This window comes from Heterodontus francisci, chromosome 17 (assembly GCF_036365525.1).
Source record: "Heterodontus francisci isolate sHetFra1 chromosome 17, sHetFra1.hap1, whole genome shotgun sequence".
Lineage (NCBI taxonomy): Eukaryota > Metazoa > Chordata > Chondrichthyes > Heterodontiformes > Heterodontidae > Heterodontus > Heterodontus francisci.
In genome coordinates, this window is record NC_090387.1 from 68,111,274 (window position 1) to 68,129,014 (window position 17,741).

General features: G+C 42.7%; 1 protein-coding gene across 7 annotated transcripts in view; it reads right to left on the reverse strand.

Annotated features, from left to right (window-relative positions):
• cpne2 (copine II) overlaps positions 1-17,741 on the reverse strand; it is a 341,237-nt gene that overhangs the window by 275,667 nt on the left and 47,829 nt on the right. For all 7 annotated transcript variants that reach the window (XM_068049588.1, XM_068049587.1, XM_068049584.1 and 4 more), the window contains one exon: positions 12,490-12,573. In XM_068049588.1, the coding sequence (XP_067905689.1) occupies positions 12,490-12,573 (84 nt within the window). The remainder of the gene's footprint in view (positions 1-12,489; positions 12,574-17,741) is intronic.

Here is a 17,741-nt window from a genome sequence, read left to right on the forward strand (position 1 = left end):
CTGGTGATGGCATATGAGCACACTGGTGGCAAGCGAGGAAATGTGTAGCTCTCATACTGTCTTGAACCTTAATGTGGTTTTGTTTGTTCTCTACTGCAGTTCATTGCAATCTCAGGAGCCTGAAGACTCCACCTCTGGGGATGATGACACCACTGTCCCAGAGGATGCACCGTCACCTGCCTCTTCATCAAACTCCGCCAGCGCAGTTAGATCCACATGGGTCGTGGAGGGGTCACATTTAGAATCATTGTCACAAGCTGGTGATCACAACACGGACAGAGACTGTGACAAGCGGGTCTCCTGATACTCAGAGGATTGTTGGAGACCAGGCCCCTACACAGTCCACGCTGATGACCGGCCTCTGGTAGTGGCCTCAAGAAGCCTGCAACAAAAGTTAGGGGAACATATCTTGGAGATGCCAGAGCTCACGCACAGCTTTGTGCGAGTGATGGAGGAGTCTATGCAAGCCATGAGTTCCACCTTGTGAGTGCACGGCTTCATCCATGGAAAGGGTGGCAACTGCCATGGAGAGCCAGGTAGATCACTCAATCCATATCTGCTCTGACCTGTATTCCATCATTCTAGCCATGGGCTCAGTGCAGCAGTGGCTAAGTGTTGAGGCACATGGACCTCCCTCCAGGTGCCTCTACCCCTCAGGGAGACAGGCAGGGTGCCATTGTGCACCCAGATGGATGAGAAATGCTTGCCGACTGCCCTGGGGCCATCAACTCAGGAGACCCCCAGGGTGAGCAGCCTCTCCTCATCCCCTCCGACATTAAGCTCAATACATGCAGTAGACAAGGCCAATGAGGATGCGAGGCCACCATTAGGCCAGAGCCCTCAAGGCCTCAGATCTCCAGAGGATGCCTGCCACGGTCATCAAAGCCAACAGGGCAGTGGACTGAGCAGACGGCCTTCATCTCAGCTGCTGATGTCGGGCTTGCACCAAGACGTAGTGGCCGTAAGCGCAAACATAAGAGTTATTGAGATCACGAAGGTGATATGGGTGTCTTTCAACAATATTTGTCACATGTAAATATTTCGCAATATCTTCATTTGTATGGACTAGCTCAGTCAGAGAGCTAAATGTACCGGCATGCCTCATGGTTGGCATGCTTTGTTGGTTACAGAGGAGGTAGGGACATTGCATTTAATGTGGAAATCACGATGGTGAGTGTCAGGGATCAGACTTTAATGAATGTTCACGTTACTGTTCAATTTTATACTCAACAGCCTGTAGGACATGGCTGAACATGCAGGCTCAGCTGGCTCTCCCATTTGTGCACTGTCGTGCTGCCTACTGCTGGCACTGCACACTCAGTTATCGAGCAGCAAGAGCCCTCCTTTGCTGCATCCTTTCCACCTGCTCCCAAGGTCCCAAGAAAATTGGGTATATCAGACCCAGGTTATTCCAACAATATGATTGTGTTTATAAGATAGACAGTGAAATGAACACATCCTTGTCCATTGCTTTCATCCATACAATTGAGCAGTGAGTTGCTAAACTCCTCCCATTGTCCACACACACAACTCCACCCACCCAATTCTGGCCTCCTCCTAATGCAATCCTTACAGGCCCCCATATGTCTTGAGATACTGTGAGAATATGGTACATGTGAGCTTTCAACTCAAGGTCATGACCCTCCATCCGCCTCCTGTCACCATCACGCTTGTACCCATCACCCTTGACTCTCCCAACATCACCTTGCATCTTCCCTCTTTAACCCTTCAACCAAACCCCATTTCCATCGACCCTGTCACCATTCATTCAGATGTGCCCTCTCTCCCCCAAGCCTACACCCTTCCCCATCAACTTGCCTCCTCTGATCCTAGGCCTTCCTCATATTATCCTCAGAGTTCTTGTTAGATTCCCTGACCCACCCTATGAGACCTTTGCTTACCCCAACCGCAGACTGGACCTGCACCCATACCAAATTAAACTGCCCCCCCACCCCGACCCTTGACTGTGATCATTCCCTCTGCCAGCCAGCACCCTGAGTTTGACCCACAGGACCCCAATGTAGACACTGCTGACCCCTCTATTTAGGCCCTCATTTCCCTTACCTTGACTGACAGTCACCAGCCCCCCACACCACACCCAGGATACCCCCTCCACTTCACTCTTCCATTCAGCCAATCCACCCTCTGCCCTCCCTTGATTGACCTGCCACAAAGACGCCGCTGACTCTGATTCTGAACTGCAGTTGGGAGAAAGAAATTTTGACTCCCGTCTTATTAGATCACCCCGTCTGGCATGTTTCCTGCTTTTACAGGTCACACAAAATAATGCCCTGTAGCTCCTTTTCACCTGGCTAGAAACTTGAAGTTTTACATTTTCATATTGTAAATAATGACACCCACGCAAAATTTCTATTAAAACGGTGAAAATTAAATCAATTTTTTTTTAAACTGAATCCTCTAAAGTATTCATGTGCATGAATAATTGATGAAGCTATTGCACATTTTGATTGCACAGTGCTTGTGGAAGGAGTATATAGATACATCCAGATTCCTTTCAATGACCAGGCTTGTGTTGGGAGCAAAGTGGATCAAGAGATTTAGGCAATCTGGCTGTTTTTTGTTTCTGGTGGTTAGTTAGACCATGCGATGGAATGTCCTTGCCTTCTGGAGATCGTGAAAGTCAGAGTGACTACCTTTCATGGTCATGCTATTTCTCCAGTCCCAGTTGGAGGCCAAACAGCCCTCGTTCTGACTGGAATATGTTCCACGTGCTTCAACTATAGTGGGCAGATGCACCTTTGTATAATTGGCAGTGACAGCTATGCTAGCCTGAACATTGCAGGGAAGTGCTCATTCTCCAGTGGGTAGGCACAGCAGGGGGTTGGTTCTCTGGGACTGTACCCACCAGTCATGATCCTTGTGGTCTCCTAGCTGAAAAGAGGAGCATGCCAAGAACGTGTGGAAGAAGGTGTCCCTCTGGCCATAGCAGTCATATGGTATGAAAGGCTGAAATTTATGGAGTTGGGAGTGGAATATTATATCTGTTATGTATGATGTTGATGCCTTTCATTCAAGATCCTAAGTTCTGGAATTCCCTATATAAAGCTTTCCATCTCTCTACCTCTCTTTCCTATTTTAAGATGCTCCATAAAACGTACCACTTTGACCAAGCATTTGGTCTTCTGTCCTAATATGTTTTTATGTGACTTGGCGTCAAATTTTCTTTTACAGTACTCCGTTGAAGCACCTTGGATCATTTTATTACATCAAAGGCACTACATAATTGTTGTTATTGTAGGCGGTGGTACTAAAGGGATGGGTCGTCATTTTTATTGACATTTTATAGCCCTCCTCCTCTCACCCACAATTCTCCAGTAGATTGGCCAAGCAGAAACTTTCTCCTGGAGACCGGGGCCTGATCCAGCTGGATCTGTCTAGAGATAAACTTTCATTGCAATGCAGAAGCCTAATTGACCTCTCCGAGGGCACAACAGATAAAGTTCAATGACAGTCAAAACTCTTGACTGTTTGCCTTGGATTCTGGACTTCTTATTTTGAAAGATATGGGAAATCATTCCCCCACTATCCACCCACTACTGAAAGCTTCAGACAGATTTAAGTACAACAGCTTAGATTCTACCTCAAATGGAATCTGACTCACTGCTATCTTCACTCCCATTGCCCAAATTGCTTTATTTTAATCCCCTAATGGGCTCTTGGAATTTTAGTTTAGTTATGTTAATGGGTTAGTGAGAAACTTCTTTACGGAGTATTTACCCCATCAGTAGGTCTATCACTTGTACTCAGTACAGTGGAAGGAGCACACCCAATGACACATGTGGCTTTCCATTGACACATCATGGCATAAACCAAAATGTACAAACCCAGCTACATTTTGTGAACCATTTATAGTTCCTGTGCTAGCAATAGTTTGTCAATCAATTCAAAGGTTACAGTGCCTGGGGGACTGCAGTACAGCTGCCAGCTCTATTGTCATGAATCAATCAGCTACTGTTAATTAAAGCAAAAGACAACTTGGAGGGAGACGAATGGGGTGGCACAGTGGCGCAGTGGTTAGCACCGCAGCCTCACAGCTCCAGCGACCCGGGTTCAATTCTGGGTACTGCCTGTGTGGAGTTTGCAAGTTCTCCCTGTGTCTGCGTGGGTTTCCTCCGGGTGCTCCGGTTTCCTCCCACATGCCAAAGACTTGCAGGTTGATAGGTTAATTGGCCATTATAAATTGCCCCTAGTATAGGGAGGTGGTAGGGAAATATAGGGATAGGTGGGGATGTGGTAGGAATATAGAATTAGTGTAGGATTAGTATAAATGGGTGGTTGATGGTCGGCACAGACTCGGTGGGCCGAAGGGCCTGTTTCAGTGCTGTATCTCTAAACTAAACTAAACTAAACTAATGTTTGCAGATGATATCAGATTTGGCAATGTAGTAGATAGTGATGAGGATAGTTCTGCATTCAGAATGACAGACAGAATGATGAAATGGACAGAAGCATAGCAGATGGTGTTTAATGCAGAGGAGTGTGAAGGAATGCATTTTGGGAGGACCAATATGGAAAGACAATAAGTGGCATGATTTGAAAAGTGTACATATACACAAATTCGCGAAGGTGGCAGAGCAAATTGATTAGGGGGGTTAAACAACATATGGGTTATTTGAGTTTATATATAGAGGAATATAATATATATTGGAATAGAATATAAAAGCAAAGCGATTGTGTTAGAAGTTTATAAAATCATTGGATAGGCCTCATCTAGAGTATTGTGGACAATTCTGGGCACGAGACTGCAGGCAAGATGCAAAGGCCTTAGAGAGGGTACACAGGAGATTTACCAGGATGTTACCAGAGATGAGGGACTTTAGTTATGAGGAGAGGTTGGAAAATGTAGGAGTATTTGCCTTCTAACAAAAAAGGTTAAGAGGGACCTTATAGAGAGTTTCTAAATGAGTGGTTTGATGGAGTAGATAGAAAACAAAATTGGTAAGTGGGTCAATAACTAGAGGTCATAGATTCAAAATCATTGGCAAAAGATCGAGAAGGGAGAAGTGGAGATATTTTTTCACTTCGAGTTGTTGAGGTCTGGAATGCTGCACATGAAAAGGTGTTGGAAGCTGATTCTATAAATAACTTTAAAATGCAGTTGGATGGGTACTTGGAGGAGAAACTTACAGGACTACAGACAAAAAAGCAGGAATGTGGGACTCTTTCCAAGAGTGGCCTCCTTCTGTGCTGCAAGTTTCTATGATTCTATGAAACAAGGGGAAAAAAATCCCTTTCCAGTGGAGCGTGACAGCAGCATTTGCACCAAATTTTCAGAAGCTTATTCTTTTGAAATAAAACAGTGGTCTGTATGTTTCCCTGATTCTGCTCTAATATCCAATGTAACAAATTTATAGCTATTTCTGCAGATGTCTCCATGATGTATGCTATTTTTAATGAGTAACTGGGCCTTGCTTAATGAGTAGCCTTTACTTGCTGTTCTTTTATTCAGCGGGGTGCCACTGAATAAATATTAATTTGATCATTTAAAATGACTTCCCCAGTGTGATTTCACATCTGCAAACCCAGAAATCTGGAGGAAATAACTCTGTATAACACAACACAAATGCTAAAGCCATTTCCTTTCCAACATGAAGACGGAAAGGAACTTATATAAACAAATAAACGTCGCTGACTCTCTCTCTGTTACACATACTGTTGGATGTTTGACTTATTGGGGTCATATAAGATTTCAGTGCAGTAAAAGGAGAATGGGATGTAGGAAAGATAAAGGAGAAAAACAGGATGGTAATAAGGCAGAGATCAGAAGGCAATGGTTAGGAGTAAGATTGACAAACAGAGGCAGCTTTGAGTTAAATGTATATCATAATATATTCTGAATTGGTGTGCTGCAGGTACAAATTGGTGTTAAAGGGATAGATATAAAAATAACAGAGATGTGGCTTAGACTAGATCAGGTCCGAGTCATAAACATTGTTAGTTATAAAACAATCAGCATGGATTCAGCAGAAAACAAAATATTGGTATAATTCAAAAATCCATTGTAACACTGGAATGCAAGGATGATACAGAGAACAGTGCTAATGCTGAATCTGGTTAGATTTAAGGAATATGAAAGGGACTATACCTTTAATAGGAATTCATTACAGACAGACGATAAGTGGAAATGAGATAAGGAGATCTGTGGATAGATATATGGAAATAATAGGGCCAAACTAATAGTTGTTTTAAATATCCAAAGATAGACTGGGGTAAAAGTCATGTAAGTGACACAGGAATAAAAACAAGAAATGCTGGAACCACTGTTTTTATTTCAGATTGAGTGGTTCCAGCATTTCTTGTTTTTATTTCAGATTTCCAGCATCCGCAGTATTTTGCTTTTATATAAGTGACACAGGAGATGGGTTTGTAAATGTGTCCAGAACTGCTTTCTAGATCAGTGCAAATCTAATAAACAAAATCAGAAAACGCTGGAAATACTCAGCAGGTAAGTCATCTTACCATCTGGAGAGTTTGCTTTACATGAAAATACCATGGTTTGATGATGTCATTGGTGTTGTAATGTAACTTTTACTTCAAATCTCTGGAGGCCCGCACGTTGGCAAACCCACCGGAGAAACCTAACATGAGTATAATGTGTTGCCTGCCAATTGGGAGCATTAGTGGTATGAAATGTTATTGCAACATATTGAGTAATCATTGAGAAAAAGAAATGTTGCCATAAAAGACTTGCAACTGTTTACGGAATGAAGAGATTTTCCAAGTAGGTTGAAATCAAATGGATCCATGGGGCAAATAATAAAATGTATTGTTTTATGAACAACCTAGTGAAATCCTAATCAAAGCATTCATTCCCTTGACAAAATTTTGGTACATTTAGATAACGAACTGTAATACCAACAAAGATCAGCCCAACATTCAAGTGCTGAATTAATGCAATTCCTTCTTGACTTGGCTATTGAGATATGCTGACTAATAAAATACACTTAATTTGTTAATGTTGCAATGTTCAAGTGATGTCCATACCCAACAACCATCTATCTAAATCAGTCTTGAAAGCTTTAATTGTAAAAAAATATCCACAGCCTTTTGGAGACAGAGTTCCAGATTTCTACTGCCCTTTGTGAGAAAAAGTGCTTCTTGATTTCCCTCCTAAATGACCTCGCTCTAATTTTAAGATTATGCCCCCATGTTCTTGATTTGCCCACCAGGGGAAATAGTTTCTCTATATCTATCCTATTAAATCTGTTTACCATTTTAAGTACCAGATCACCCCTCATTGCTTCTATCCTGATGGGTGGATAAGGTGCAAGAAAAAGACAGATTGCGTCCGCATTCGTGGAACTGAGTGGATGAATGAGAATAAAGTTAACAAAGAAAGAAAAAGACATTAATGAGACAAAAAAGACACTTAGAAAGAGATATTAAAAGAGAAATGGGAAGGGAAAATAATACAAGATAAAAAGAAGATAGGGAGAGAAAGAGAAAAAGATAATGAATCAGGAGAGATATACAATGGATGGCTGATCCAATATCGCCTGCTTCACACTATCGGCCAAAGTCAAAATTACTTCCCCTGTGTGTTGATGGATAAATGTTAGCCAAGACATTGGGAGATCTAGAATGATGCAGATTTATGCAGCATCGAAGGAGGCCATTCAGCCCATCATACCTTTGTCAGTTCTTTCATAGAGTTATCCAATCAGTGGCATTCCCCTACTCTTTCCCCATAGCTCTGTACTCTTTTCACTTCAAGTATTTATCCAATTGCCTTTTGAAAGTTACTATTAAATCGGATTGTCAGGCAATGCATTCCAGATCACAAGTCACTGCGTAAAAAAGTATTGCGTGTTGCCTTTTTTGCCAGTCACCTTCAATCTCTGGATACTGACCTCTTAACCTTATTTGTTCAAAGAACAACCCCAGCTTCTCCAGTGCCTCCATATAATTGAAGTCCCACATCCCTGGTACCATTCTAGTAAATCTATTCTGTACCCTCTCTGACAGCCTTCCTAAAGTGTGCTGGTCAGCATTGAATACAATACTCCAGCTGAGGCCTAACCAGTGTTTTATAAAGGTTTAGAATAACGTCCTTGTGTTTTTTTTTTCAACAGCCTTCTCAATTTGTCCTGTCACCTTTTTAAAGATTTGTGTACATACACCTTGTGGTCAATCTGTTCATACACCCCCTTTCAAATTATTCCATTTAGTTTACATCATCTCTACTCATTCTTCCCAACAAAATGTATCACTTCAAATTTCTCTTAAATTTCATCTGCCAGGTGTCTGCCCATTTCACCAGTCTGTCTATTTCCTCCTGAAATCTATTATCCTCCTCATGGTTTTGTGTAATCTGCAAACTTTGAAATTATGCCCTGTATACCCAATTGTAGGTCATTAATATACATCAAAAAGAGCCATGGCCCTAATACTAACACCTGGGATCACCAATAAAATCCCAAGTTATACCTCATTGAGCAAGGTTCAACTTTTATGGGGTTTCTAACACCAATACAACAGCGGAAAAGGGGAAGCTGACTCCAAAATGAATGTGATTTCACTAAGTCCGGCTTGGAGGGTGGCAGGGGTGGGGGCATGGGAGGGTGGGTGGGGAAGCGGTGGGGGAGAAAAGAGGGGAGAACACAATGCAGCCTGCGACGGAGCACACTGAAATTTCAGGACTGCAGCATTAATCTGCACTTGTGCTAAATCCTGAAGTTATGGTTGGATTCCGAAGGGTAATATCTGTGAACACTGACTGTTCGCTGTCAAAAATCCCATTATTTCCAGGTGTCATGGAAGTGAAGTTTTTTTGCTGTTAACAGCTAAGTGTGCCAGCTGCACCTGTTTCCGAAGTCACAGCAGGAGAGAGAGGTCACATGGTGTACGTAACTTTTAACTGTATGTAAAAACTGGCTAAAACCAGTTTGAACTAGGCAAACAAAGCGTGCCGTCAATGTCTCAGCAGAGAAAATCTACATTGAGCTCAGACTGTGTTTGCCTAAGGAGGAATAAACCCCTGAAAAGAACAATTTGCATTGTTGGAGGGAGTAAAATTCCATTTTACTTCGAAACTCTAAGACGTTTGTTGCAGAAGTGACTCTCTCTTTTGCCTATTTGTGTTTGCTGGAATTCTCAGTAAAGTTTTACCAAAAGACTGCCGATTTTAAAATCCAAATACACCTATTGCTGTGCTTCTCATTGAAAGAACTGTGTGCCACCTGCTGCAGCTGAAATACTTTGAATGCCTACCTATAAAAAACAGTTTCGTCGAATTTGCCTGGAGAATTCTAGTGGCATCTGATTACTCTACTCTTGGACACCTCATCAATGGGAACGTAACTTACCAGGACTTACAACCCAGATACTTATTTTATTCCTAAGAAACAATATTTTTAAAAACTGGTTAACCATTGTTAATTTTTGAATGTATGTGTGTGTGCATGAGGAGGCTTAGGTTAAATAAGAAGTTATAAGGTCTTTAGACATAGGTTTATCTTAATAATGTTAAGATGTAGTTTTTTAAATAATTAGTTAATTTGTTGTTGTCTAAAGATACCTGGTTTGGTGTATTTTACTGTGGGGGTTAATAAATTGTTTAATTTAGCTGATTTCCAGTAAGGTGGGAAAACTTTAACAATATTCTGCGACCTGTGGAGTATTGAGACTGAATTGATAGTGCATTGCTCCCGCCTCAGTTGTATCACAGGTTATTGTGTTTCAGGGATCTGCAGCAGACACGATGAGCTAAATAGCTTCCCCTCAGTGCTGTAAAATTCTATAATTTCCTTCTATGACATATTGCAGAAACTAGCGGGCTAGTTGTTGCATTAGACATATTTGGTGTGCCTAATGAGATAGCAAGCTGCACAAAGCAAGAAGGTTCCAGGTTCCAGTTCAAGTTCATGCTTGACTTCAGCTCATGGAGATATCAGACATGGCAACTCTTGCAAATTTATCATGAGAGGTGTGATTTCTGAGCCTTGCTCGTGATCTTGCGATCGGACTTTCAAATCTTGCTTTTTTTTCTCTCCTCTAAACAAACACATGTCGGTGAAAGAGGCTGAGGCTTTATACAAAGTTCACTGGGATGGCAGCTCCTGCCGTCATGGTGTGGACAGTGCACACTGGGCTGTGACTGGTGGCAACCTAAAAGTAATTTCTATGTAGCAATGAGACTGAGTTGCAGACTGCTTCGATGAGATGACGCGGTCCTTTACTGGCAGTGGAAAGCTTTCACAAATTTTGCCCTGTCTGTCAAGAACTTTTATAAATGGTGCATTTAATAATTTAAGTTTATCAATATGATGATTTTCCCTCCCTATATTTTCTTTCGTTGTGTGCATATTCCTAAGGATTACTTAGTAAGGTGCACAAACCTGATATTTTATTGGGCTATGAACTAGCCCATATACAGGAGATGCTATTTGTGCAAATAGCTGCATTTTGCATTCAGCAGGATTTCCAGCTCTGTTGCCTTCTAGTTTTTCCAGTTCACTGTGATCTCCACTGGATCACTGAATCCAGGGATTTGTTCATATTTCCTTGTGGAGCATTTTAATTTGTTGAGTATTGTCTAGATTTACAAACTGTTATCGTATTTTTTCTCAGCGGACCAATGAGGTTATCACATCCTATGCTGTTAATATTTAACAGGAGATGTTTTCCTTTTTAGCAATTCTGTATCCATCTTTTCAGGTATTTTTGTACGATATTAGTTTATATTTGAAAAAATTAACTCGTGACTTAGATACAAAATCTCTTGCTTCTTAAGAATTTGTCTCTGGATTTAGGAGATGGCAGAGTTGGCATTACTGATCTCAGTGACCCCAAGCTTTGGAAGAGGGCAAATAAAACTCAAGCTAGGCTCACCTGACAATGTCAGCTGTGAAGCCCTCTACAGTTGAATAACATACCGACAGCCAATGCCTTGGCTCATGCATGAAGCGTGGGTAACTTGGCAAGGTACTAGAAAATTATCAATATCTGTCAAACCAAACTACCAAGGATTCAGAGGCTACAGGATGGAGGGGGAAAGCTGACATGCCACCATAAATCATCAAAGAATGAAGAGAATATATTTGTGCCTAGACAGGACCTAGCTCTCTACAGGGCTTCTGAAAGCTGAAAAGGAAAAAAGACACCAGAGAGGCTAATTACAGAGCAATAAATTTATCCAAACATTTAATGCAAAAAGGTACAAATCTTGGAGAATAAATGAAAATCCCTACAAACTCAGGCTGGAGGCAAATACATACAAAAATCACTGATGCCTTACAGATGCAGAAAATAGGCAATAATTCCTCACTGTTAATTTTTGCATGAGCTACAGTGTCTCTCTGCAGAATGCTGCCTGGTAATTTCATTGATTGTCAAATCAACCATCCAGTGATTACGGGGCTGTCAGACTGATTGAGAAGCAAGTCCATACGTTCAGTACATGAAAGGATAGTTACATGGTATCCTGTGAATATAGGATTTTACATTCCTGAGGGAGGCGAACTGGATAACTCAAGGGATGAAAAATAAAATGGATTAGACACAAGCCTCACCACTTGACTGCAAATGGCATCAGATTTGAGCAGAAATCATTGATTATTCAGCTTATCACGCTCAGTGTATTTGGTTTTTAGGTTTCTAGATTTCTGTACACGAGGTAAATGGCTATGGCATTGACAATGGTCAGCAAAACACTGATGCAGTTATAGACACAGGGTGACGGATGGTGGATTCTGGGGAATTAATGATGGGGAGCATAAAATCAACGAATGCTGTTTTTTCTCCTTTTCAATTTGATGTCTATTCAAGTTTACAACAGTCAGAATCTTTTCATCCACAAGTTAACTAATGAATAGAAACAGCAGCAGTACACACAGCTGTGTGTGGCAAACTGGCCATGACTCCCAAGTGATTCCAATTAGGCTTTAATACAGCAGAGGGGCTGAATTGTATGCTTTTTGTTCATTCATGGGATGGGGCATCACTGGCAAGGTCAGCATTTGTTACCCTTCCCCATTTGCCCTTGAGAAGGTGGTGGTGAGCCGCCATCTTGAACCACTGCAGTCCATGTGGTGTGGATACACCCAATACTGTTAGGGAGGAAGTTCCAGGATTTTGACCCAGCAACAGTGAAGGAACAATGAAATATTTCCAATTCAGGATGGTGTGTGACTTGGATGGGAACATGCAGGTGGTGATGTTCACATGCGCTTGCTGCCCTTGCTCTGCTAGGTGGTAGAAATCGCAGGACTGGAATCTCTGCTTTGTATTTGTTGGTTCCGCTGCTTCCCCTCATCTACCTGCTCCCCCTCCCCCTCACCCACCCAACTTGTAAACTCAATGTGTCACAGTGATTTGATACTAGTAAATGGGAGCATTGCCTGCATAGATACTGAGGGAGGGTTAAACGCAGTCCAAACACACTGAATCCATTTTCCCAGTGAACATTTCACCCTACATCCTCACCACACAAAAAGAAACAATTCTAGTCAGTCAGACAAAGAAAACTACCTCTGTTCGATGTACCAACATCCATTTTCCATCTTCCTCTTGTTTATAGAACTCTAAATAAGGGTCAGATTTCCCAAACAGATCCTACAAAAAAAAAATTTGAATGAGAAAAGTCCTATTCGAATACTGAATTTTATTACTAGCAATGTTAACATCTTGCACCTTAAAACAAATCACTTTGTTAGTTATTCTTGCAAACAGAAACAAAGGGTAACATTTCAGTCAGAAAAAGATTTTTGGATAGCTTGAACCTGAAGAAAAAAAATCACTCTGTAAAGCTTAGTTAATGCAGATGAAAAGCCCTGGCAATCCAAGAATGATTCATAGACTACATGTTTGCACAACTGATAGAGCAGTAGATGAAGACTCGCTGACGTTCCTGACTCGATGTGCCATCTGTGCGAGCAGCTTAGAAAATGATTTAGCCTGCAGAGATAATAAAATTTTTCCATATTTAATATGAATAAGGAGGGTCTTTTTGCTGCTGCACTGTATTAACTAGTCATGCCATTAGTGCAAACTCAGCGAGGCTGCACTCCTCGGCCGGAATTTTACAAAGCTCCCAATGTCGGGCTTCATGGCGGGGGGAGGGCCGGAAGATCGTTCCGGCAGCGGCGCACCATGGCGCCCGACACTGGGGAGGGCCGGGCCCGAACTTCCTGGCGGTGGCGTGGCTCTGTGGCGGCCCCCCTGCCGCTGGGGGACAGGAACCTGGATTAAAATATTCAAATTAGCAGAATGCATACATTTAAATAAAGCTGACTCTAATCTTTCCGTCTGCAATGAGAAGCTTTATGTTGTCTGATGCAATATAATTGAGATGCGCGGAGTTCAGATTGTTGAAGATCTCAAACAGGTTTATGAAACAGCTAACTAACATATACAGTACAGAGCTATCTATTTGCAGGTCTTGCCTCTTCATGTTTCAGTTACAGAGCGAGACTGGCAAGTTGTCACATGACTGCATCCTGGCACTTAGTTCATTAGCATACTAAGATCGTAAAGGTATACTACTCTTGAACGCAATCACACAACATCCCCCTTCTTTCTAAACATAAGTCTGGTATGCTAAAACTAAGAAACACATAACGTGAGACAACATCAAAAGTATTTACACATGGATAGATTATGAACTTAAGAGGCTCAAAAGTCCATATATTGTCTCGGTGATTTAACAACTCTTGCTCGGGGACTTTGTGTCTCATCTGTTGCTGTTCTTTCTGAAGTTTCTCCCTCTCTGTACTCAGTTTCTGTTGCTGTGCCTTCAGCCTGCTCACATACTCTGTTGCTTTTCTCAAGATGACCACTTTTGGTGCCTTGTCATTCTTGGAAACTTCCGGTATCTCATCTTGAAGAGCTAACAGACATTGCTTCAACTCATTGATGAACGGTCACTGACCTGAAACGTTAACTCTGCTTCTCTCTCCACAGACGCTGCCAGACCTGCTGAGTATTTCCAGCATTTCTTGTTTTTATTTGCTTCAACTCATTCCTCCTCTGCCTCTTCAGGACATTGCATGTCCTTCGCCTCTCTTCATTCTCCGCGTCTGAAGGCTTGAGGCTTAAAGTCAAGGACTTGTTGGGAGAAAGAGTACTTGATCTCATGGAAGTACTTGTCCATTCTGGTTCGTTGTGGTGCTGGCGGCTCTCTAGATAGCAGAGGTGAAGGTTGTGCTGTTGCTGGGTTTCCAGACTGCACCATTTGATGCTGTTCAGAGTCTGCGAGCGGGTTCCAGTCCTTGGAGATTTCTCCTTTTCAATGCTCTCGTGGATAGTTATGATGCCGAGATCCTTGCATGCTGGTGGTCCTTGCACTTCTGGTCCGCTCATGTCTACTAGGTAGAACGACTGTGGTTTCCAAGCTGACTTGCCATATCTGCATTGCATTGTGAATGTGCCACTGCAAGGGTTGGGTGACCCATTGTATGCAGAAAGCTTTGCATTTGTCAGTTGTATCATTGATTTCCACCGACTTTGGTACATATCTTTGGGGATTCAGACTGGATTCAGATGTTTGCACTAGCGCGATGTCAATCTTGACTTTGCCAGCCGTCTTTGGGCACATGATGTTGATGGTGATGAAAGCTACCAGTTGTTGGACTTCATCAACATCATGTGTCAGGTTCACAACGTGGAATGCTTGCTTGTCTTGACAGAAACTTGCTCCTACCTGAGTCTTGGCTTAAGTCTGTTTCATCGTGGACTTCATGTATCAGCTTGCGATTATCCATGTCTCTGGTGCTTTCCTTGCTGCTATTGCTGTGCTGCTCCACCTGTCTTCTGTTGGCTCGTGTCCTACTGTAGCTTCTGGCTGTATCTTTCGAGCCAGAATTCCTGCATAGGCAGGCCCCGTGTCCTTTTACACTGCATGCCTTGCACAGGTCTCAAAATACAGGGCAATTTCGCTGTGAGTGGGACAGACTACACTTACCACACAGCTTGCTTGCTATTTTCGACCTGGTTATGGTGGTGATACTGTTGGCTGCACCTAGTGCTTGCAGATGCTGTTGTCCAGCTACAATGGCTTTGTATTTCCTGCCATCTTCCAGCAGTGCATCAATACTCTGATTTTCTTTCTCCCCCAAGAGGGGGAAATGAAATGCTTCAATAGGTGTTGATACAATCACCAACTCCATTATTCGGTTGACAGCTCAGCTTCTGAGAAGTCGCATTTGTTGCCCTTACTTTGGCATCTGCTGATGAACTGGTCTATTGATCCCTGTGGCTGTTGCCTGTAGGACATCAGGGTCTTCCTCGGATTTTTACTCTCCCAGGGAGCATTTGAGAGGCAAAAGAAATCAATACTTTAGGACTTCAAGGCTTCTCTTTTTCTGAACTGGGGTGCCTCCACCAATGGCAGACTGACTCACCTGATCACAGTGATTGAACGGCAGGCTGCCGTTCAGCGCTCTGTCTTCTGCAGTTGAAGGTGAGTTTTTTTTTTCTTTACACTGTTTGGGCCTATGTTTCTTTGAATTTTCTCTATTCTCGCTGTGAGTATTTTTAAAGCTGTTTTTCTGTGGTCTTCAGACTTGGATTCTGTCTTCTCACCACTGCTGCCACTATGCAATGAGAAGCTTCTTCATGTTGTCCAACACAGCATAAATGAGATGCGTGGAGTTCAGATTGTTGATGATCTCAAACAGGTTTATTAAACAGCTAAATATATACAGTAGAGAGCTATCTATTTGCAGGTCTTGCCTCTTGGTGTTACAATTATAGATTGAGAATGGCAAGTAGTCACATGGCTGCATCCTGATTAGCATACTAAGACCTTAAAAGTACATTACTCTTGAAGGCAATCACACAACAACATTGGGCTGCGATCTTCTGAGTGGCGGCCAGCACTCACACGCCTTCACTTTCCCATCTGGGGAAAGCAGGGGCCGCAGTGGTGGGGAAGAGTGGAAGATTTTCAGTGAAAGATGGGGGAATGGGGTCAAATTTATATCATTACTGTAGGGGATAGTGGGAAGGGGTGACCTGCGCACTTTGTTCAGTTTGGGGGGTGGGGGCAGGATGGGGGAGGAAGGTCAAGTGTTGGAGGTAAGTGCTTTGGGGGGGAGCAGAGGGCAAATAATGAATTTTATTGTAATTGGGGAGTAGGAAAGGAGCGGCGGATTTTTAATCAGTACAGTGGGGGGGGGGGCGTATAACTTTAAAAATTTTAATTAGCTGGCAGGGCTTTAAAAAATGGCACCCGCCTGCACGCAGGCAGCTGACGCCATTGCCAGCATCGGAGAGCCCACCCCCTCCACATGATTGGGGGGTGGGTGGGCGTCCCAACCAGCATATTATTGTGGGCCACCATGTGGAAGATTGCGGCGCATGGCCCGCCACCAATCAAGCCCTTGGTGTGGAGTCTCACTATGGGAATGAGTTGGAGATGCAGAGATATGGATGTGAATGCATTTTGCTGCAGATGCCTGATTAGGTATTGCTGCCTGAGCCATGCCTGTGAGCTATGCTGGCAATACACAATTTGATGCCCCGGAGAGGTTCCTGAAGCACATTATACCTGACCCACCCTTCTCTCCACACTGATCTTCAGATTGAGATTGGTACCAATTTTCATTAAAATGTTGAACAAACTGCTCTTTTCGTACCTAATGCAGGTATAAAATATGGGCACATTCTATAAACAGAAACATCTATTCTTGGGTGGGGAGGGTTGAATGGGGGGGAGGTGCGGGGGGGGGGTGCGGTGGTGAGGAGGGTGGTGATGTGACATTTGCTGACATACTCTGCAGTCATCTCCTCCTTCATATGATCCAACTTAATGATGGAAGAGGTGCAGTCAAGTTAAGAGCAGTCAGTCAAGCCAATAATCCTGGGAGATAATGGAGTCTGAAAAGACAGTGTAAACACAAGGAACTGGATAAGTTTGATTGGGCTTTTCTCAAAGGAAAAAAAAAAGAATAATAAGCAGGCTCCGATTTAAGAGACAAGATATTCTACCTATTGAAACACACACAGCTCCTGTAGGACAAGGGGGAATGCCCTTGGAATAGATACCAATATGCCAACTAGCCCTTAGTTTAGGTGCAGTATTCACCACTGGACGATTCCAAAGGTGATTATTTTTGAGGGGAACAATTTGCTGCTTAAATAATTCACCAAGCACTTCTTTTCCCCTGAGAATACTGTTGGTCTGATTTTCAGTCACCGTTAACATACCTTAAGCAAAGAAAGCAGGGAGTGCTCTCACCAGTCGGTGAACTACACTGATTACTGTAATCCAAAAGCCTGTAATTATACAGTCCAACCCATGCACACTAAAAAAAGGACATCACAAAAGGCATAGTTGACGGAAGGGAGAGAAAAAGAGCCAGTAAGTTAAAAATGTTTACTGTTTACCTTTTTTACCCTAGTTCAATATACAAAATTAATGCAGATCAACGAGACTAAGGATCAACAGTAAGCCTATTGAACAGCAAACTGGGTTTACAATGTAGTCAGGAGATTACATTAATGGACGGGCATACAACAATTGATAATTGTTAATTGCCATATTCTCCTTGAAGGAACTACTGGCCATCCACTGTGACTATACCACTGTACCATCAGTCAGTATGTAGCACATAGTATCCCAACACCCTGTCTAGTGTGCACTCACTGTACTCAAGGCATAGTCACATCTTCATTTTAAATACATCAAGGCACAGAAAAATGAGCCAGGGAAGTCAGCAGCCATACAATATCAATTCCAAAGGACTTTCTTCACATGTGAGTCTATAGAGTGGTTACGAATA